A 24,116-nucleotide genomic window follows, 5' to 3' on the forward strand; every position below is an offset into this window, starting at 1 on the left:
GGTGCAACCACAGTGTACAGTGCAGAGCCCCAGAGTGACCCAACTATTAGCTGGAAAAAGAAAAACTTGTTATGGACTCAGGAGAAAAAGTCACTAAAACTTCAAAGATCTTCCCGTGCCTGCTCTAGCAGTGTACCAACAATCATGACATGAAGACTCATCTCCTAAAAATGCAACCAGAGAAGCCAATGGTCTTCATGGCCGGCAATAACCTTCTGTTCTGGGTTCCCATTTCTCATCGACCATTTACAGAGTGTTCCCAAAAGTGTTTCTAAGTGTGATTGTGATGCACAATAAATGAATAGGCTGTACCTAGGCTGTAAGAATAATCTCTACTTGTAAAACACAAAACGAGTGCCATGGTTGTGCAAGCTTGCCTGTTTTGGTGGCAGCACTGGCAGCACTGTCACTGAGTGTCCCAAGAGCAGCACTGGAACTGCACCATGCTCTCTCGCCGTCCACGCACGGGCAGCCTCAGATCCCCAGAGACTTCTGCACAATCTGCTGGGCAATCTTGTAAAACTGCTCCTGTTGGTCCCACCACACTTTGGAAGCATCCATGCTTAACTCCACTTCTGTTGTCACCACCGACAGTGACAGAAGGATCTTCTCCACACTCCACACCAGGTTTCACTTCTTAAATCTGCTCTTGTAAGTCCAATGGGGTCATTGCCTGGCCTGTGGAGGATGGAGATGAAGTCTCTGCCATTTGGGTAGATGTTGTGATGAAACATCTCACAAGTGCACTTCATCTTCTGAGGACTCACCAAACTCAAAACTGGTATTTTGGGGACCCATGATCCATGCCTCCTATTCAAAAAAATTCTCTTCACTTATGGGGCCTGACACAATTCCTTCTGAAGAATTCAGAGTTAGTTGCTTGTACTTGGCTATCAGCCTCTTGAGCTGTGATGTTTGCAGTAGCTGCATCGCCACTTCTACTCACCTGCATCCCAGCACTGAGGTGAGAAGTCTTTCAAGGGAAATTTTGTCAGATTAAAAAAAATGCTTTATATCTCTAAAAATAGTCTGTCTCTTCCAGTTATACCACATTTGTATCCCTGGACCAAAGGTAAATTCAAATAAAATCTATTCATCTTTTTGTTCATCCTCCCCTTGTGTTGTTCTGTCATATTTGCTGAAAAATCCACATTGTCAAATCATGATTTTTGAGCATTTTATTAAAACATTATTTTGTTGGCTTTATAATATTTATTCTTTAAAAAATTAGTTGCTGGGGGCAAGGGAGGAGAGGGATTATAAGGTATCAGAAAGTAAATTAGTTGCTTTTCCAAGTATTTTTGTCACTGTTTTCCTTTACTAGAAAGGAGGTCAACTCTCCAGTTTAGTTTTTATCTTAGGTGATTGGCAAGAAGCAAAGACTTTTGACTCATGATCTTTTGGACTGTCTTGAGAAATTAAATGTGGCTAGATATGGAAAGGTCTTGATTTTATCAATAATTAGGTCCTAACAGTATGTAATAGAGGCATCGCTCAGTTATGAAAGAGGACAGTATGTTTCTCTGGAACTTGGGCACTAACCATCTGATGGACATAGCTTCCTTACTTTCAGAGTACAGTCTTCCCCTGGTTTACTGTGATTAGAAATCACCTGTTATCAAGGGTTGAATGTTATAGTGCAGCCTAGTATTTCAAATGTACTTAGCAGAGGCATAATAAATCAACCATGAAATGACAAACACACGCTTCTCTAACTTCCTACTGTGGAACCAGATAAGTAGGAGAGCTTGTAGATTATAATCATTTGGTTGCAAAATATTCATGCATATGTAATTTTCCACACAAAACCTGACAGGTGAAATAGTAACTGTTTCGTGACTAACAGGTCATGAAATAGTAGAGAAATGAGGAATTTGCTCTCAGTTTGCCCCCTCCCCCGCAAATAATCCTTAACAAACTATTCTATCCTCATCTTGTCATCTAGGTGCTATGGTGATGTGGTTTGTCCTGCAAAGGATCAAGTGTTGGAGGAATGGTCCTCATTGAAGTGATTGAACCATTAAAAGGTGGGAACTAGTGGGAGGTGGTTAGGTCATTGGGGGTGCCGCCCTCAGAAGGGGTTAATGCTAGTCTCATTGAGTGAGTTCTCTTAAGAGCAGGCTGTTACAAAAGAGAAAGCCAGGTCCTGAGTCACTCTCTGGATTCCTGTCTTACCATGCTGTCTGCCATAATGCTATCCATCATGTGATATAGCCCAGGAGGCCCTCACTGGAGGCTGAACAGATGGAGCTGCCCTATCTTGAACTTTCAGCCTCTAAAACTATAAACTAAATAAACCTCTTCAGTTTATAAGGTACCCAGCCTTGAGTATTTTATTATAGCAACATAAAATGAACTAATAAGATAGGCTATTGTCAAAATGCAATAATGTTGGTTACAGGTCTTGAGCAGAATGAATTACAGAAAAAAACTCAATGAATTATAGCTTGAAAATGAAAGCTGTTTGGTAACATGAAGATGGTATAAAATCTGATTGACTCAATAATCACTATCCATTTGAATTTTTTTTCCTAAGAAAAATATCTGTGGCAATCTCTAAAAGATCAAGAAAAACAATGCTCTCTAATTTAGCTACTAGAATAAAGATGATTTAGCATAAAATTTAAAGAACCCTAATTATGTAATATCCTAAATAACCTTGAATTGTACACTTTAAGTGGGTAAGTTTTGTAAAATAAGAATTATATCTTAATAAAGCTGTTAAAGAAATGTTATGGATAAAAAGAGATTTCGGCCTAACTGAATGAGAAAGGTCACAAGTGATATCTGAGTGTTCCAATCTCATTCTTGAGAATTTGATTTGATTTGCTTCTTCCTCCTGAAAAAGCAAGTGTCTCATTTTAGTCTACACTGGGAGGAAACAGGAAGGGAACTACTGCTGCTGTTGGCTTATGAACTTTGTTTTTGCAGACCAAGGATTGAACCCAGGGATTTGTACATACTAGGCAAGCACTGTACCACTGAGTCACATCACCAGCCCTAGAAGTCACAGTACTAAGGTTTTCCTTCCAATGTTTAAAAGAACAGTGGCAGGTGGTCCTTGTGATTCCTTATCAAGATGGCAATACAGACAGCAATAGAAATCCAGTAAACTAAAGAAAGAAAAGTATCCCTGTTTGTCATTTTTTTTTTTTTTTTTGCTAGGGTTTCCCAGATTCTGAAACCATGTAGAAACAAGCACCATTTGTCAACAATTACCTTTGTCAGACAGTTGAGTGGCTAGATATCTGCTAAGTATGTTACTAGTGAATATGACTAGAGTATTCCACACAGTGAACATTCGTATTTCTGTAATCATCATCATGCAATAAAAATCCACTAACAATTTTCAAATGCTTACCAATTTCAAAAACACATTAAATGGAAAGTGACATTTTAAGTTAGGGAGGGTACAAGTAGGAGAATCAGTTCTAACTTAAATGGACTACAGTGCAACATTGTAGGTTAATTCCCTTAAGGTGAATTCAATCTTATTACCATAATTCCAAAAGCTCCTAAAAAAATTGAGTGCTCCAAAGATACAGTCTTGGTTTTTATGCTGTTTGACATTGTTAGGCAGCCTTTGCTTGCTATTTATGAGGACCATTTAGTAACCAAAACTCAATATAGCAGAGAGGAGACAGATTAGGGCGAGTCCTCACAGGAAGATAAATGAAGCCACTTCAGGAGAGAGAGAGAGGAGAGAGAGGAGAGAGAGGAGAGAGAGGAGAGAGAGGAGAGAGAGGAGAGAGAGGAGAGAGAGGAGAGAGAGGAGAGAGAGAGAGAGAGAGAGAGAGAGAGAGAGAGAGAGAGAAAGAAAGAAAGAAAGAAAGAAAGAAAGAAAGAAGAGGAGAGGAGGAGGAGGAGGAGGAGGAGGAGGAGGAGGAGGAGGAGGAGGAGGAGGAGGAGGGGAGAGAAGAGAAGAGAAGAGAAGAGAAGAGAAGAGAAGAGAAGAGAAGAGAAGAGAAGAGAAGAGAGCAAGCCACACAAGGATAGGGCACTTGGATATTTTTAATTGTGACTTTAAGGGAAGTTATTAACAGAATAAAATATTCTCCCAGATTTAAATTTTTTTTTTTTTCCTGAGATGCCACTGGTTTTCTCAAAAAGACTTAGGAATTAAAAAATAAAAGGTCAAAGCCTTCTTCAGCACAATCTTGTTCTGTTCCTAATGATTCTCCTGGAACAACAGTCAATGAAATCACCTCTAACACATCAGGGTTTGTTCTGGGCTGTACTTTCTGATTTTTCATTCCAAGACAAAGAAAGACTAAAAATCCAAAACAAGAATTTTTTTTTCCAAAACAAACTCTGTATTGTTTGAATGATCCACTTCTCAGCTGTGTGAAAGGCTTGGTGGAGTTATTTTTATCTGGGGACAAGACATTCATTCTGGAAAGAGTTCAGATCCCTAATTTTATGATGAGCAGAAATATATACTGTTGGCGAAAGACTATGTTAACTGCAGTATCCCTGTCAGCACTTAGGTGCAGAACCCTCAGTACAACATAATTTTATGGATCTCAGGAATTAAGTCTCCTAGATGCAGTGAAGTTTTGATCCAGGTCATTGAATCAGTGCTAGAAGAACACAGATATTTGACGCCATCTAGATACACTTTGCTTTTTTGCTCATGCACATTTCCTCAAATAATGAGCCTGCATGATGCCAAATGAATCCCACAGTGTTTTTATTGGTTATTACTTCCATTAAACAATGTTAGCCAAGTAAAATGATTAAAAGTCAACTAATATTCTTGTAATATGTATATCCTATTAACCTATTTAAATGGGTATTTATATAGCAGTGTATTTTCAGGTTTCAGAAATATAAGTCATTTATATTCCAAATATAACAATCACTTCTGTGTTAATCAGTACAACTCATGGATTCCTATTTCACAGCTGCATGTACTTAGAGGCTTAGTACAAAACCAAGACAAATGTGAAAGTATCCTCATTTGAACAGTTAGTGAGGCCTTAGAGGTGGGTGTCGGCGATGGGTATCCTCCTGAGTTCTACAATCTGGGAGTCAGTCAAGGTGCCTCCCTCCTGGCTGCCTTGACCAGATTCATTATCACTGATACTGAGACCAGCACCTGCAATGACAAAAGAATAAACATGAAAACAGTGCAGTGAGTTCTTGAGTTGTATTAAGCCAAAACATGTTTATTTCTATATTATTTTTTTTAAAAAAGAACTATACATTTAAAATAGATATTAATCCCTATCAGTTATGGAAGTATATTGACATTGACTTTGGTAACTTTCAAACCGGAATTAATCTCTAAAGACACAAATTTGTGGTCTTCATTGTTGTCTGTTTATTTTTGTTTGTTTCTGCATGGTAGACAGGTGGAACTTACTACCAAGAACAGTGTTTCTCAATTAAGGGCTTATCAAAATAAAAAATCTGGAGGTTTATGAGATTTTTTTTCAGCAGGTGAGCAGGGTTTGTTGTTAGAAAACATAAACCCTCCAACCTCACAACTCCCACTGAGCCCAGCAGCTCCATTAGTTGATACTCAGTGTTGGTCAGTGATCTGCAAAGAAAAATAGGCACCAAAGACACTGGCTCTGAATGATCAGAGCTGATTCCAAGATGTAGGTAATTGTCTAGCTGTGCTGAAACAGATCCATACAGAGATCCTATGAAGCCAGCTTCAGTTAACTACAGACAGTACCTGATATCTGTTTTCAGGACACTCCAATACTACTTTTTTTTTTTTTTTCACAATTCAGAATAATAAATTCTAAAACTATGCCAGACTAACACCTGTTCTTTTTTTTTTCTGTAATACCTAGAACAACATGAATGCTCATGTACTTGTTCTCTCTCTTTCTCTCATACACACACCACACACACACACGCACACACACAGTGGGGATGTGGTCACGGGGTATGCTTGTGTGAATCACCAGAGCTCACAGCTCCTCCCCCTCTGCTTGGCACTAGATTCTGCAAAAAAGGAGAAAATGAAAACCCAGTTTCCTGGGTAGCTGAGACATCTTTCTCAGTCTATGATAGTCTGAGCAGAGGAGGGACAATTCTACAGAGTTGGCAGCAATGAAAAGATGGTGAATTTGCCTCAGCGTAACCTATGTGGAGAAGGGAGAAGGAAGGGCAAACACACTGGTGCTCCTTCTGGCCAAGCCCTCCCTCTCCTGGGCCTCTGTCCTTCACACCCTCTCTGTTAAAGGCTGCTGTTGAAATTTCACTTCCTTCCTTTGCTTCAATGTCACATAACTTGCCCATCTCATCCCCTGATCTGCTGACTCTTTCCAGAGCTCTTCTGCTTTCTCTTGCATCTCCTCCTGCTGTCTCAGCATGGCAGCGCCTGTCTTAAGCCCTGCTTCAGAGCCAACAGGACCTTTCTGACCCTTGGTGCTCTCCCAGCTCTCCTGAATCATTCATGGCATTTGCCTGGCTTCTGAAGGAAAGCCTGTTCTCAAAAGATAAATGGCCATGCTTCTCTGCCAGGGATATAGGAGGACTGTTCAACTTGAAAGAACTTCAGGGAATTGGTAAGATAGTGGCCATTCTACAAGGAGGAGGTGACCGAGACTGTGAGATCCATAGCATCTTTAACTGGACAAGAAAGATCTCATGGGCTTAGAAATAGAACTGCCCAACATGGGACCAGCTAGGAAGATCCAGGGAGGACCCCACAATCAGCACCAAAGAAGAGCAGTCTTAATGATTTAACAGGTACCAATCCACAGTGATCTCAGAGTCTGCCTACTTTAAATCCCATAAGGAATGCTGTAATAAAGCCTTTGGTGACCACAGGGACAAAGTGCCCTAGAAAGAAAAGTTCAGAGTACTGAGTGCACTGAACTTGTTTAGTAGCCAAGGGCCCTGAGAGATGGAAGAACATTCTAGCCTCCCCTTGAGTTATTACATCTAAATGACCTACCTTGTCCTCCTTCCTAATGTCTTCCCAGTTAAAATAAACACATAATATCCAAATATTAATCCATCACGGAGACTCAGAAAGGGCACATATTACACATAAGAATGACTAAGCAGAACTGGGAACACAAACTAGGTCTCTCATATCTTTGTCATTCACTGAGTGGTCTCAAATGATACTAGGCAGTAAGTATTATGATTTTCTCTAAAGGTACTTTGGTATTTATCTTTTAAGCCAAAATTTTGAGGAAAACCCAGCTATTGTGATAACAGCAACTCTTCCTTTTGGTGGACAGAGCAGGCAACTTTGAAGGAATTCATGCAATAATTTACATTAATCTTGAACTTCCCCTTTTCTTAATGTTGAAACACGATTCGGTTAGGAAAAGGGTGATTATTGGGCTGGGGATTTGGCTCGATTGGTAGAATGCTTGCCTCACATGCACAAGGCCCTGGGTTCAATCCCCAGTACCACAAAACAACAACAACAAAAGGGGGTGATTATTAGTCCTATTTTACAGATGCAGAAACTGAGTGAAAATCAGAGATGTCCACTGAAGTGCCCACATCAGACCACAGGGAAGTCACAGAAGGGAGATATCTACCAGCCTTGTGATCCCAAATGGAAGGTGTTTTCTTCTACACCATATTGCCTCTTTTGAGGACAGCTCTGGTCTGTCAATTCCTTCATCATGAAGTTTAAAGTGTTCCTCTTTGTCTACAGAATAAATTTCAAATTCCTTGGCACATATTTAAATTCTTTCTAATCCCGTGCCACCGAATGTCATGGCACAGGAACAAGCAGGTGTTGTGGAATACATTGTGAACTTTTAAAATTATTATTATATATAACAACAAATTGAACACAAGAAATAATTTATAACATATACTGAATCTGCCAGACACTGTCCTAGGTGTTTTGCATAGATGATTTCCAAGCCCCATAAAAACCTACAAACTAATTATAATAATCCTCATTTGATAAATGAGGAAACTGAAAGGCTGAGTCCCTTGCTGAAGTCGCACAGTTAATAGACTGCAGAACTGGGATTTCAACACAGGGTTCTCTGACTTTGTGGCCCATTCTTATTTTTTAGCAGTTTCCCAGTGTGAAAGGGACAAGAAGGTCATATTCATTCCTTCATTCTTTTTTCTGAGGAAAAAATTTCAAAATCTTTCCAAACTTGAATTTTTCCCTTTCGTTTCCAACTAACTCTGATACACTACACTGCAGAAGTTCTTGGAGTTTTAACAAGCAACAGTGGTTTGATGTGTGATCTCTCACAGAGAAACTTGAGGAGTTTGTTTTGGGTGTTAATTCTGAATGTTTTCATTTGTGTTCAAAGACTTGTCATTCATTTCCTTCTAACTGAAGAAGAAGTCATATCTGGGTTTCCAGGAGGGAAACGTTTACTAAGACATTTGAGTCCTTGGCCTGAGGTAAAACTGGAAGCTAAGGCATTGGGGATGATGGGGAATCAGGCTAGTAGCTCTGAGAGAAGCTGTCTGTGAAGAGAGGCGTTTCTATGCCAAATATGCTCCAAACTTGATATTTTCTAGGATCTTGTCAGCTTTTGGATCTACATGAAAGTGTCAGTACTCAAGACAATTCTTGTTAGGAATGTAAATATAGTACATTCCCTTCCACTCTACCCTCACCCTCAGTGTAGACTGAGTCTCTCTTCTATTTAGCCTGATGCTTTTTCTTCCCTAAAATGAAGGCTGTCCAAGGGTAACTGTTCCCATTCTCCTAAAGGCTTGGTTGGGGGCACTGATGATACATCAGATAGTTCTATTTAAAAACAAACAAACAATAATATCGAAGACACCACTATTTTAGAACTGATAGTCTCACTTGCCTATAGAAAGGCTGGTGACCTTCAAGACCAACTAATGGAAGTATGTATTCTTTTTAGAGTAAAATGTGGATTTCTCATAGAAAAACACTTTATGAACTAGAAAATGACAATAGTGGTTTTCTGGTTTTAAGCAAATTCAGTATGGTTAAAATTCAGATGGAGAGGCTGGGGTTGTAGCTCAGCAGTAGAGCGCTCGCCTCACATGTGCATCACCTCGGGTTCAATCCTCAGCACCACATAAAAATAAATAAGTGAAATAAAGGTATTGTGTCCAATGACTACTAAAAAATAAGTATTAAAAATTCAGATGGAAAACAGACTGGCTTTGGAGTCAGGACTTCCTATTTTAAACTAATATACTTGTTTTACTGTTACTTTGAAATTTGCAACAAAAACTGTACACCAACATGGTGGTCTCAAAAATATTGTCTTTCTCATTTTTGAATTTGGTTGTTAGAGGTGAAGATAAAGGCACATTTCTAAGTGCTTAAAAAGAAGTGATAGTGTTTTCCTGTTTGGAAACGGATTATCTGAGCTTTCTTTCCCTCTTAGAGGTCTAATCTTTCTCAGTTTAATGTAATTAGAAAGAGATTGTCTTAGCTAAAATGACATTAAATTCTCTCTAGTATACCCAGTAAAGGTATTCTAATCACTGAATTTATTTATTTATTTATTTATTTATTTATTTATTTATACAGGAGATTAAACCCAGGGTGCTTAACCACTGAGCCACACCCCCAGTCCTTTTTATTTTTTAATTTGAGACAGGGTCTTGGTTAATTACTTAGGGCATCACTAAGTTGCTGAGGCTGGCTTTGAACTCTTGATCCTCCTGCCTCAGCTTCCTGAGTTGCTGGAATTACAGGTGTGTGCCACTACATCTGGCTCATATAAGTCTTTTAATATGTGCTCAAATATCTAAACATTATTTATTGAAAAAAATAAAAAATAGAGTAATTGAAAGGGCACAGGAAATGTTATCAAAACTTGACTACTGAAAGACCTATTTGGTCCTCTTTCCAGGAAGTCATCCATCCATCCAAATGTAAAAGAAAAGCCTGTTCATACATTCAAGAAATAAAAAAAAAACATATTAGGTATCAAATTGCTAAGATACTAAGATGCCTTTATATCAGTTTAAAAGAATAATGTAAATTTTTATTTTTAAACACCATAATTTACAATCAGTAAATTTTATAGTTTTGATACTCAAATACATATGAGAGACAAGATCAACCAGAAACTGTGGATGCTAGACAATCTGCACTTATGTTCAAAAGGGCAGTCATTGCTCAGTTCCAATGGAGCAGTGCAATCTAGATTTCAGGTATTCTGTTGCTAAATTTTTCTAGAAATTCTGGGTTTTTATGGGCTGTCTCTAAACTTTTATATTGAGTCAAAAATATTAGAATGACATGGATCAAACAAAACACCATGTTTGGCTGAATCTGGCCTATAGGTCAATTGTAAATTCAGCTATAGATGGAATGGCATGTGAATTGCTCCTTTATTTGACCTTATTCTGTGATGGAGAATGTCTGGGTGGAGTGCTTGATTATTATAGTACTTTTTCTAAAAATACAAGGAACCAATGTTAGAGATTGTTATTTTTATCTTTTAAAGTACTTATTTCCTAATGAGCCTAGGGAACTCTGAGGAATGCTAAACTAAATCTATAAGTAAGCAAGTCATTCCATACATTCCTGAATCAAATGCATTTAGTACTTGTTATATGTATATATATAAAACATGCAGCTCTAATTGAATTATGCTCCAGGAATTTGTTTTATGTTTCCAGCGTCAGATCATCAACAACTGACAACACTGTATGTAGAACTGGGGACATAATTTGCCCTGAGCATGATTTTTAATCTGAAAGCTCCTTTTCAGTTCTAACTCCAATGGTTGTTTTATGTAGCTGATCATTCTCTCTTTCCTAAAACTCTCTTCCCTCTTTTGTTTTTGTTCTGACTATGCCAGAGTTTCTCTGTGGGACCCTTGTCTATTTACTCTTCAGTGTAGTTATTATATAGGACTTTGTTCCTGTTTTCCTTCCCTTTCCTTCTCTCCCCTCCGTTCCTCATCTCTTTCCCCTTCTCCTTCTACTCTCCCAGATCTCACCTTGTTTTTCCATAGCTATAGGTATAAGCTATATATAATCTCTGTGCGGATCACTTTCAAGTATTAACTTCTATTCTGGACACTCACCTAAGATCCCAACCTGAATACTCAGGAACCACTAGGCCTAACATCTAAGTCTTAACTCCTCAGCTTCCCCCTGCTGACAAAACATAAATACAAATAAACAAATGTCTGATTACTGTTCCTTAGTCGCCCAGGGCAGCAGCAGGAGCTTTGCAACTGTCCCCTGGGTTCCTCCTCAGCGGTCTTCCTGTGTTGTTCTTATTTTGTTTTCACTCCTAACATTTGAGGCTTTGACCTCATTTCCTTGGACTACAGTAATAAACTCCCAGTCTTTCTGATATTGCTTCTAAATTTACTCTTCATACTTTCATAAAAGTTATTCTGCCTCAAAAACCGATGGGAACATGTTAGGCCTCTCCTCAAAAACCTTCATGGCTATGGGGATGTGGCTCAAGCGGTAGCGCGCTCGCCTGGCATGCGTGCGGCCCGGGTTCGATCCTCAGCACCACATACCAACAAAGATGTTGTGTCCTCCGAGAACTAAAAAATAAATAAACATTAAAAATTCTCTCTCTCTCTCTCTCTCTCTCTCTCTCTCTCTCTAAAACAACAACAAAAAAAATCTCACTCCTTACTGTGATGACTGAACAGTAATTTAATATCATGCAAAATATCAACAAGAGTTCTGCTTCCCCAAATGAATCTATACCAATAAATGTGCTTCAGAAATACCAGGTTGAGGGGCTAAGGTTGTGGTTCAGTGTCAGAGTGCTCGCCTCGCACATGTGAGGCACTGGGTTTAAACCTCAGCACCACATAAAGATGAAATGAAGATATTGTGTCCACCTTACAACTAAACAATAAATATCTGAAAAAAAAATACCAGGTTGAACTAAATAAAGTGGGCTTCTTTAGGAGTTTTAGAACTACTAAAACAATAATACGTAGTAAGAATCTTTGCCAATTCTCAAATACACCTGATCAAGGGATCCTCCTATGGAGAAATGACTGTGAAGAGCTTTTTGCCAAACGGGCCCTACCCTGTCAAGCTTTTGGGCTTTGACTAATTCTATTTCCTCAGTTTGTAAGGCCCTTCCTCCATTCTATATGTGTTTAAAAAGTACAGGTTCTTCAAAAATCAAAACAATATATCTCATAGCCAATCAAACTGTAATATAATCAAATGTACTTTTGAATAAATATTTCGGCAAGTTCACCTAAGCATGGACATATCTTTCTTATTTGGATATCTAGAAATTAAAAGTTCATATATATTTTAATAATAGTGACAGTTCAACATTTTTTTTTTTCTGAGGAAAAGAATGTTTTAAAACTACCCATTAGGGGCTGGAGTTGTAGCTCAGTGGTAGAGAACTTGCCTAACATGTGTGAGGCACTGGGTTCAATTTTCAGCATCACATGTAAATGAATAACAATAAAGGCCCATCAACAACTAAAAAAAATTTAAAAAACAACTTTAAAAAAGTTACCAATAAGTTTTGAAAAACCTAAAATTATCTCACAATTATATTTTAAGAATAGAATTTTGATGAATGAATTATCTACTATATCTATACTATAAATTAAACATGTAGACACTAGAATATACATTAACTAGTTTCCTGAAGAGCACATGACCTTTAATCATGTTTCCAGGGTCCTTCATGTGACTTAGCATATTTCTAGCATCACACACTGCTAAACTGTGGTGATTAGGACTGCATTTCTGTCCTCTATAAGAGTTCCTCGTTGGGGTCACAGGTTGAGTGGGATTGACTATACAGCGTTTCATTGCCACTCTATATAAACATAAGGGGCAATGAAACTCTGTGTGTGTTTGTGTGTATGTGTGTGTGTGTGTGTGTGCATGTGTATATAAAGGAGCAATGAAATAATATACATATATATGTATATATAAAGGAACAATGAAATAAAGGGTCAATGAAATGCTGTATGTAATGGCACTTTGAAAATTATAGAACTATACAACACTCATTATGCTGCCTTTGCAAGATTCTGCTTGAAAAATACTTCACAAGAAGATCTTTTTGGCAGGTCAGAGGCAAAATTCCCTCAGTGAAATCTCTACTAGCTATCTTACACAGAACTTGACTCAATAGTATCTTGGTGTTTTAGCAAGATTCTAGGACAGAGAAATTTACATTTAGTTGGAGTATGCCTCATTCTTTCTTAAAAGCAAATTATATATTATTTTAGGTTGTGCTATATTTGGTTCCAAGAACAAAATATTCTAGAGTTTAATTGGGATTAGGAAAGGGTCATGAGAATCAGGATGTGCTAAGGGTACTGATGGTACTGTTGCCACTTCTTGAGAAGATAAAAATAGTATCGTATAAGAGTTCCTACTTCTAATGTAATTTGTGGGTTCATACATACCAGTTTTTAATGCAAATATCAAGTCATCAAACTCCTGTGACTCTTCATCCGCTATCAACGACCCCTGGCCATATCCTGCAGTAGGAAACGTAGCTCCATTTTGTGGACTTGTCTTCAAATCAGGGCTGGCCTGACTGGCTTGTTGGAAGGATGCTCTCTCCCAGTCAGGTGGCACCTTTTGAATTGGGATAAAGGGAAAAGGAAACCGTAATGTGAATGCATTCACATTCATTTTGAAATGTATATTAACAATTTATTTCCACATCTCATTATAAAGACCTAGTGAAATAGCTACTGAATTATTTTTAAATTAAGACCTTTAGTTTTATCTTAATTCTTTAGGAAATTATGTCTTTCCTTGTATCAATCTAATCTGGTGATTTAAATAATTTCTGTATTAGAATTACATGTAGATTTCTGTCCTGTCATGTATACAGAAATAAAACTAATTTTAATCTAATAAGTATACTTTATTATTTTTTAAGATATGCAGAAGGAAATTCTGTTATGTACATATACATATTAAAGACTACTCCTAATCTTTAATCTAAAATACATTTTAAATATAGCAGTTATCTATGAGAACACACTAAATTGAAAAAGAAATGTTTTTTAAACCCCTCCTTGTTTTCATTTAAATGATTAAGAAAATAAGTTCTATCATTAAATGTTTAAATGTACTCATGTTCCTCTATGTTACTGGTAAACAATTCCTTAATCCTTCCTTTCCTTTCCAAGGCTTTCCTTCTGTGAAAGTCTTTTTATAATGCCTCTGACAGTCCCTCCTAGATAGCTGGATCAAGGCCAGTTCCAAGTCTCTGAGGAATGCAGAGCACACATTGAGCTATGTGGCTATGCAACATCCCAATGAACACTCTAGTAGTGGCTCTAGCCCAGGAATTGGACCATCACAGCTGCTGCTTACTAGGATAAGATTTTTTAAATTTTTTTTGTTTTTTTTTTCAGTCATACATAAAAGTAGAATATATTTTGACATACATACACAGAGTATAACTTCCCATTTTTGTGGGTGTACACGATGTGGAGTTCCACTGGTAGTGTATTCATATATGAACATAGAAAAGTTATGTCTAATTCATTCTACTGTCTTTCCTATTCGAATCCCTATCCCTTAACTTCATTCCCCTTTGTCTAATCCAGTGAACTTCCTCTCCCCTGTTTATTGTGAGTTAGCATATCAGAGAGAACATTCAGCCTTTGGTTTTTTGGGGATTGGTTTATTTCATTTAGCATGATAGTCTCCAGTTCCATCCATTTACCAGCAAATGCCATAATTTTCTTCTTCTTTATGGCTGAGAAATATTCCAGTGTGTGTGTGTGTGTGTGTGTGTGTGTGTGTGTGTGTATACTTTAGTTGGAGTATGCCTCATTCTTTCTTATCATTTATATATGATAATGTGATATATATATATATATATATATATATATATATATATATATATATATATATATATATATATATATCACATTTTCTTTATCCAAATATCTGTGGAAGGACACCTAGGTTGGAATCCATAGTTTACTATTGTGAGTTGAGCTGCTATAAACATTGATTTGGCTGCCTTACTATGGTATGCTGATTTTAAGCCCTTTGGGTATATACAGAAGAGTGGAATAACTAGGTCAAATGGTGGTCCCATTCCAAGTTTTCTAAGGAATCTCCATACTGCTTTCCAGAGTGGTTATAGCAATTGTCAGTCCCACCAGCAATGTATGAGTGTACCTTTCCCCCCACATCCTTGCCAAGATTTATTGTTACTTGTATTCTTGATAATTGCCATTCTGACTGGGGTGAGATGAAATCTCAAAGTAGTTTTAATTTTCATTTCTCTAATTACTAGAGGTATTGAACATTTTCTCATATATTGGACGACTGATTGCATTTCTTCTTCTATGAAGTGTCTGTTCAGTTCTTTCAGCATAAGGTTTCTGAGAGACTGTAGGGGTACTTTATACTGAGAAAAATGACCAGAGGACTTTAGAAATTACACTGAAAGAAGCCTGGCTTGGTGGCATACGCCTGCAATCCCAGCAGCTTGGGAGACTGAGATAGGATTGCAAGTTCAAGGCCAGCCTCAGCAATTTAGTGAGGCCTCAACTTAGTGAGGCCCTCAGCAATGTGGTGAGATACTTCCTCAAAAAAAAAAAAAAAAAAAAAACCAAAACAAAACAAAAAGGGGATATGGCTCAGCTCAGTGGTAAAATGCACCTGAGTTAATCCCCAGTACAAAAAAAAAAAAAAAAGTACACTGAAAGGAGATGATTCCTTAAAATTTTTAATGTGAAGTTGATCATCTTGATGAGCACTGTCCAAAAGAACTTTCTGCCATGATACAAATAATTTATGTCTATGTTCTTGAATACCTAAAGCTACCAGACACATGGTTGTTAGCACTTAAAATGTGGACAGGGTGAAAGATAAATCGAATCTTTAGTGTTTTAAAATTTTAGTTTAAATTTAAATAGCCACATGCAGATAATGGCTATTTTCTATGAGTGTTCATATCTAGACAAATGTTAGATTAGCTAATTATTCACAAAAACAAAAAAAAGTTTTTAAAGATTCATTTCTGAACTTTTCATTATAAAAATATCTGTTTTTTTGTGTCAATTTTGATGAAATAATTCTATTTTTTAAAGAACTTTTGGGATACAGAAATGGTACTAGATTTCCAAATATTGAGAGGTTCTATAACCTTATCTCAAATTTTAAATATTATACTTGAACTTACTCATCTTATAGCTAAAATGTGTACCCTTTGATCAAAATATCTCTCTATTTTCCCCACTCACAGCCCTGGCACACATCTTTTTTACTGTTTCCCTAATATCAGTTAATAATTCTTTACATAAAATTTCCTTTGTTTCATATATATATATATATATATATATATATATATATATATACACACACACACACACACACACACACACAATATACATATACACATGTGTATGTATGTATGTGTGTGTATATATATATATATATATATATATATATATATATACACATTTATATACGAATACAATTTGACTTGTGATCATTTACCTTAATTTTAACCTGACAGGAATAAAATTACTTACTAAATTGCCATGGAGGACCAAAAAAAAAAATGTCTCTGGGCAGGTGGATCACCTATCTATTTCCCTCTCTCCCTCCCTCTTTCCTATTGCTTGATCAATAAGCTGTTTTCCTTTCAGAGAAACATATTTTGGATTCCTGTTATTTTGCAGGACACAAAGACAAATGCCATTTCCCTTGGCTTCTTAATACAGAGAGGGCAATATGTGCTGCATGAGGAATGATAGCCAAGAACATCTCAGGCCCCACAGAGATTGTCATGGATGTGCATTACCATCTCTTCCTGGCTAGATGTATCCAGGTTTGCCTTAAAATCTGAGCAGTGGCCTCATGCTTTGGGTTGTATGACAGGTTAGTGGCAATGTGATTCAGACACAGGAAATCAAACTGATGTGGATAGAATGCAGAGAGCTGCAGGAGGTAGATTTTATAGATGAAATCCTGGCTGGATTTTTCAGTAGTGCCACAGAAGCACTGGTTCTGAACCTTCTTCGTTCTAAAATATTTTCTAGTCTTTAAGGTGAAAGAAATTTCAGCTTATTTTCTTTTCACTGAGTGTTTGGGTGAAGGAGGAAAACTGTGGAAACATTTTTAGGAGAAATACCATTTTATAAATTACTTCTTAGGAGGACTCACTCACTGCCATATCAAATTAAAAAAGATCTTGAAGAAGGAGATGTTAAATTTTGCTGTCCTTGACTTCTCATTACAAATTACTAGTCAGTATAGATCACAGTGTAGGGAAGAAGAAGAATAATTACGTAACAAGTATGTTACTACTACCCTGAGGAAAGAAAGGACCAGAAAACAGAGGATGTCAACAGGTAAAGGATATAAAAGTTGTCAAGCATTATTTATCTTATAATTTTTTTGACATAAGGAGGCTATCAATGGGGGGTGGGGATAAGCACACCTCTTCCATAGCACTGATAAGATTCTGGGTGGACTTGCTGATTTCACCCCCAGCAGGAGGCATTCCACTCCCTGGGGTGAAGAAGGCTGTGCTGGGTCCTGGGTGGCCATTCATTTCCACGGTATAGCTGGCCTTCATAGGGCAACACATTTGGTTGTGTAGAATGAAATAGACCACAAAAACATAAAGTCCCTGCAAAAGAAAAAAACAAACAAACATTAATATGTCAAAGGAAGTTCTGCCATCACACTGGAGAATAAACACATTTGCATGCAGAATTGATTTTCTACAAATGTTCTCCAAATTCTATGAAAAGCCAAGAATTCTAGAACATGTTAGCAGTATAGCAAGAGGCCACTGTAAATCCAAATGTCACAAAATGTTCATCAATGTCCTTTAGGAGAACTCATTTTTCACTGACAAAATAGCTTTCTATCTTGGTTAAAATATAAGCCCTACAAATACATGAAAGTAGATAGAATGGTAGAGGTATTTCTGATTAGCTGTGTACATTTTGCTTTAGAAAACAAACCTCTTGGCATGGTTAGGACTCGCCTCCGCAAGACAGTGGTTGATTTCCAGGAACTCAAGATGGGAGCATTTCCAAAATGTGAAGCTATTCCACTGTGGGTGAAAGTTCTGGAAGACCTGAGAGATCCAGTGATGTTTCAGGTCCAAATGCAACTGCTGGAAGCCCTGCTCAGTCTGCATGGATCTTGAATCCCTTACAGTAAGCAAGTGAGGAAGGCCATACTCCAGCAGAAGGCTCTGGAATCTTCAGATCCCCTAAGGTCGTGGTTTATGGCTCCCACTTGTTGAGCCCCAGATCAAGTGGATGCTTCAATCCCTGGCTGAGTGGCAGCACCAGTGGCAAAAGCCAGGAATGCTCAAACTTGGGGAAGCCATGAATACCCTTCCAACTAGGCCCTTGGATGAAGTGAAGCCAGTTTCCAGCCAATGTGATTGGAACCCATATGTAGAAACTAGGTTGTGGCAAGAGCTGGAGTGAGGCTGGCTTGTTTTAAACTCTGCTGTAACCTCTACAAAGGAGGTAGGGGAAAACCATGTATTTTGGAGTCTCTGTCTTGCTCTGAGTCTTAATGTGTATTTCTCTTTCCAAGGTTACTAATGAAAGAACAAAGTTTTAAATAAGGGAGGGGGAAAAAAAAGCAAGCAAATCTTTTGCCTTCTATAAAATGACCATCTTTTCCCATCTATCTCACTTTCTCTCACCCTCTCTCTTAGTAAAATGGTTGAAGTGGGAGTACCAAATGCTCCACTCACATTGTAAATATCTGGAAGGGCAGTATTAACTGAGCCTCCTAATTTCCTTTGTGTGTCTCACCTACTTATTGCATTTGGAAGTACAATCACTGGGTAGGGACTCAGAGGAATTCATTGGATTGCTTAATATTTAGCATGCCTTGCTTCTCAGTACATGTTATGTAAGAATAATAAAGCTATCTTATGCATTCTTCGAGAGCTGCCGGCCCTTTAAATTCTTTTGCAATCTGATCAAACTCTTGACAATGTCTATGCTGACGTCACAGATAGCAATTCACATTCTGCATTTGTGTTCTAGACATTCCACACTGGCTCTCCTTCATGATTTCTACAAGGGTTCCACTGTATACTTGTAATGGTGCTTCTATAAAGCTTGGTAATTTTGACCTTTACAATCAGCCAATAAATGTGTTAAATCGTGCCTTTTGTATCTGTTCATCCTGGTGTTTTACTTTTTGGATGCAGAATTCTTAAATCAATACACAAAGATATACTCAAGACAGCAGCTGATTAAAGACCAAAGACTTAACCTCAAGATTTTTTGGAAAACATGAATAACTGTCTTCATTTTGTGAAATCTGTACTCTCCTATGGTTGCTAATATTTCTAAGAGTGTAGAAGCAACAATACACTTGTGAGCCTGAATCCCCAACACCCTTGTTTTGGGAACTAAACCCAGGGACTTGCATATGCTAAGCATGTGTTCTACCACTGAGCTACATCCCCAGCAACATGAACCTGAAACTTTTATCTATGGGTATAGATAGTAAAAAGTCTATTAGAAAACACCCAAGGCTTAAGAATTGCAAATAATTTTTATGTAAAATGAAATTAGAGGACAGTACAAAAGGTACACATACTAGCATTTGATCTCTGCTGCCATTTCTGGAATACTGTGATAATTTAAGCCTTTCTCCCCTTTCTATCAAAATGATGCCTTCTTGGGTTGTGGTATTATTAAATTAAAATCAATGTGTATCTGCTAAAAATATTTTTGAAAGCCATTTCTCTAAACCATATAAACATTTGTTTTCATTTTTATTTACCATTTATTTATTAGGGTTGTTTGTTCTTTTGGAAACAATATTCTAAGTTAGGTAAGTAAATTTGCTTCATGTCCAAATGATGTTGTGAGTAGTAGCAGAAGAAAAATCTTCCTGAAAACACTCATACACATCCAAATTTTTTCTTGTACGACTAACTTTTCACATGGCTATGACCTAATTGCATTGGCCACAGCAATAGACAAAACAGGAAAAAATTTAAACTGTCAGCCTTAAAAACTGTGCAAATGTTACTGATTTATTTTAGGATTTCTGTAAGTGCTGTGAAGTGATAGGGTAAAAGCTGGATCAGGAAACAAAACCCATGCTTTAAAACTCATCTCTAAGGACCCATTTGTTAAAACTGCACATTCTCTCTCTTGTTTGTTTTTCTATCTAGCCTTTTGTGCTTCAGGAAAGGAACTGCCTGCTGAAAATAACTTGCATGTGAAAACTATATATTTTTTTCTTAAAAGCATAGAAATATACAGTAAATATTTTGAAACTTTTAGATGTGCCCCAGGAAACATAAACACTGTTAAAATGGAAAGGAAAGAATGTTTAAATGCAGATTGTATGACATGTGCCTGTGTCCAGACCAGGCTGGGCAAATATAGAAAAAGGACCTTCATTATCCAAAGTACTCAGCTGTGGAGGTTTCTGACCTCAGACTAAAAACAAGTTCCCATTCCAAATACTGTTGGATCTCAAGCTCTCATCTGTATGCTGATCTGGAAAGGAATTCTAAGAGAGAATCTGGAGTCTCACTTATTTGGTCCAATATTGCTGATTACCCATCAGGCACTGAGAAGCAAGGAAAAGACATTTGGCTCCTGCTCTCTAGCTGCTCACAAATACAACAATGTCTTACCAAGTAACAAGTTAACTGTTTCAGAAGCAGGACATATATAATCCATCTGTGCTTCCTATTCCTTACCACAAAGGCTTAAAAGGAAGAGAATTCTTTCTATGTACTGTCTTTCACTTTGTTGGTCCTCCTATTACAATCATGAAAAATTTTTTCAAAAGTCTTTAGATTATATCTAGATTGATCCTCATCATGACCAATTCTGTATTTCTTTTCTTTTTATCTTTTTTTTTCTTTCTTTCTGTACTAGAGATGGTACCCAGGGCCTTGCGAATGCTAGGCAAGTGCTCACCCACTGAGCTATATCCCCAGATATTTTACTTTTAAGACAGTCTCCACAAATAGCCAGGCTGGCTTTGAACTGAACTTTGGATCTTATGCCTAAGACTTACGAGTAGCTTAGATCACAGGTTTGTGCCACAATACCTGGCAATTCTGCATTTCTTTTGAGTTGGAAATTAAAACTTATTATCCAACATTCATTGAAACACAAATGATAGTCTAAATGATTATAAGTACTCTTCAAATCACTAAGGAGCAAAAAAAGCACAGGAGATTCTGGTTGCCATCTCAATAATTTCTATCAGTACCATAGTACCATGGCGCAAATTTAACATGAAGCAGTAGTAGGGGAGAAGTGGTTAAAACAGGAAGGTGATTCACCTGGGTTTTACATTTCTGAGATCATTTTACAAGTTCTCCAAGGCTTAACAACTCCTAGTGAGGGATGCCTAGGTTTCAGATGAGCTTTCCTAATCAGTCACATCCTTCAGAAACAGTGCAGAATAAGACACTCAGAATAAATGGTATCTCCATTGGAATTGATCTTTCTGCAGCTCAAAGATTACAAAATTGGGTTTAAAAAGAGAAAGAAGAGCAAGGATGACTCCTATTAAACTGCAAACTTCCAAAAAGTAAGAGACCACGCCCAATTCACTGTATTGTATTTTTTAAACTTATAGTGTGGTCTCTAGCTTGTAGGTGGAGCTTAAGAAATATTTGTTAAATAAAAGACAATGGTTTTAAATTTTCATCAGTGAGAGAGAATAGGAGAGGTGAGGACAGACAGGTCTGAGGCCTGTGTTGGTTTTAGTCCTCTAATTCTTTTGAAACTATAGCCAGATGATTCAGGAGTTGTTCAGTACAACTTCTGGTTCCGCTCAGTCTTTCTGTTTTACATGTCACATGTGCCAGGACTCTTCGTGGGAGAATGAAGTCTCCATGGCCAGGTTCTGTTCCTCTGGGTAGCGTCTGGCTGGAGGTGGGGCTGCTGTGTGCTAAACCCTCCCTCGGGTGACTGTCAGGCTCTTCTACTGGGGCTTCTACTGGCTATCTCTGGCTCTTCTACTGGGGCTGGGTTTGCAGACTTCAGCTACTCTTTCTTATGGTCTTGCCCTCCCCTTCAGATGCCCCTGGGCATTCTCCATGATCCCTTGCTTTTGGCTTCCACCTGCTCTTGGGCTGCTGACCGGCCGCTGTTGTGCACCACCAGTGATTTAGCAGCAGACAATGAATTTCATTCCAATGGCAGACTTGAAAAGACAAATGCAGTGTCTCGGCATTTGTATTTCTTTTTAGGTGTGAGAGAAGTAGGAATTTCATCTTTAATTGATTCATCTTTTAAATTGTGCTTAGGTTCAATATTTAAAGTTACTTTTGTTAATAGTCTTATTTATAAGAACCCATAATCCAACTGTGTATTAAATATACAGAGAAAGGAAACAAGTGGGTTTACCTTGGTATTTGTTGGTTAGTAAGCACAACTGGAACACTTAGGAATCTTGGGGAGCAGTTACTGCTCAAGAACTTTTAAAAATATTTGAATGGGATAAATAATTACCAAATATTCACCAAAAACTATGTCAAGTTCTTCTGTAATTCCTTACTAGGTTAAGGAAAAGATAATGTATCTGAATAGATAACTTATCTATTCAGAACTAGTAAAGTCAAAACAGAAGTCTGTGGCTTTAGTCACGTTCATGACTAAATATGTGGGAAGCAGCAGGTCTTCCGTTTTTAGGTTTAAATAGGTATCTATTTCTAAATTTTATATTTCCTAGGAACATTTCAATAGGTTTTATTTTTGTCATAAATACTCAGTGTACAGATAACATATTGTCCCTTTTATACAACCAAGTTTTGTATGTGTAATTTATGAATATATTTCTCTGTGTTGCTTGTGGGCACAAGAACTATTTGGTCAAAGTTTTCAGTGTGATAAATATCCACGATAATGATGAGCTCATGCCTCAGTAACCTCATGGCCAGATGACATAACCCTGTACTTCAGCCTTTTTTTGTTCTAGCCTTGGTTATAGCACTTCATCTCTGAGTATCTCCATGTTCTCCATGTTTCTGGGGGTTTCAAAGTGTGGCGCTCCAATCAGTCATGATGCTACTTATCAGGTGTCAGACTTCTCCATCTAGATAGAAGGCACTGGGCTGGGCCTGGGGCTCAGCGGTAGTGCATTTGCCTGGCATGTATGAGGCACTGGGTTTGATTCTCAGCACCACATATAAATAAATGAAATAAAGGTCTATCAACAGCATATATATATATATATATATATATATATATATATATATATATATATGATAGAGGGAACTGTAAATCAAGTTTTTTAAAAAGTCACAGGAACAGAAACTTCTAACTCCAGAAACACTGCTGCATTGAAAATTCCTAGATTAGAAAATTTTCTGAAGTACAAATTGAGTTGGATAGTAAGACTGAGGGGTAGAGGAGACTGGAGGTCTAAGAGTACTGAGACGGGACTAAAGAATGTAGAAGAGATTGGAAATCTGAGAATAATTTTTAAAAGTTTTAACAAAGAGGAGAAAATAACTGAGTTATGGTAAGCTTTGAATAAGAAGAATATTTTTTATTTAAAATTATAAAACTACTAAATTTTACTGTGATTATTTAAATATTACAGGTACTTTAAAACATCATTTTAAAAAAATTAGCATTCTTTAAATGGCCTTTTTGAAAACAAGGTTTTAGAAATTAGTGTTCAGGCTGGGCATAGGGGCACACACCCTTAATCCTAGTGACTCTAGGAGGCTGAGACAGGAGGATTACAAGTTTGAAGCCAACCTCAGCAACTTAGTGAGACCCAAAATAAAAAATAAAAGAGGGGATGGAGATGTGGATCAGCGGTAAAGCACCCCTGGGTTCAATTCCCAGTACCTAAAGAAAAAAAATAGTGTTCAGACATCCCACTTTATCAATGTATGGAAAATTGTTTGGATAGTGTCTCTGATGATGATGAGAGGGGAAAACTGGATGACATTGTGCCAATAGAAATATGACATGACTTTATCATGGAAGCTAAAGTTCATACATGTTTGAAGTGAAAATATGGAAAATATTTTAAGTACCAGAGTGGAGATGAGGAGAGAAGGAAGTGAGGAAAGTAGCTGTGTAATGGTGAAAGCAGAAGTCATATGTACCCGCGTGCACCCATGTGTTTGTGTGTGTGTGTGTGTGTGTGTGTGTGTGTGTGGTTTTGGAAGACACTCTATGGAGAAAAAGGCTGAGTGCTCAGGATTAAATACAGCTGGGGGATTTGAACAGGAATAATGACCAAAGAAG

At 37.5% G+C, this 24,116-nt stretch overlaps 1 protein-coding gene across 1 annotated transcript in view; it reads right to left on the bottom strand.

Moving 5' to 3' along the window:
* Window positions 1-4,822: 4,822 nt before the first annotated feature.
* Window positions 4,823-24,116, bottom strand: part of ADGRV1 (adhesion G protein-coupled receptor V1) — a gene marked incomplete at its 5' end in the record, with an annotated part of 540,732 nt that continues 521,438 nt past the window's right edge. The window contains 3 exons of the mRNA XM_081287826.1: window positions 4,823-5,098; window positions 13,314-13,488; window positions 17,330-17,521. Coding sequence (XP_081143952.1) covers window positions 4,980-5,098; window positions 13,314-13,488; window positions 17,330-17,521 — 486 coding nt within the window. The 3' untranslated portion in view covers window positions 4,823-4,979. The remainder of the gene's footprint in view (window positions 5,099-13,313; window positions 13,489-17,329; window positions 17,522-24,116) is intronic.

The sequence above is a fragment of the Spermophilus citellus genome, assembly GCF_964194105.1.
Source record: "Spermophilus citellus genome assembly, chromosome: 1".
Lineage (NCBI taxonomy): Eukaryota > Metazoa > Chordata > Mammalia > Rodentia > Sciuridae > Spermophilus > Spermophilus citellus.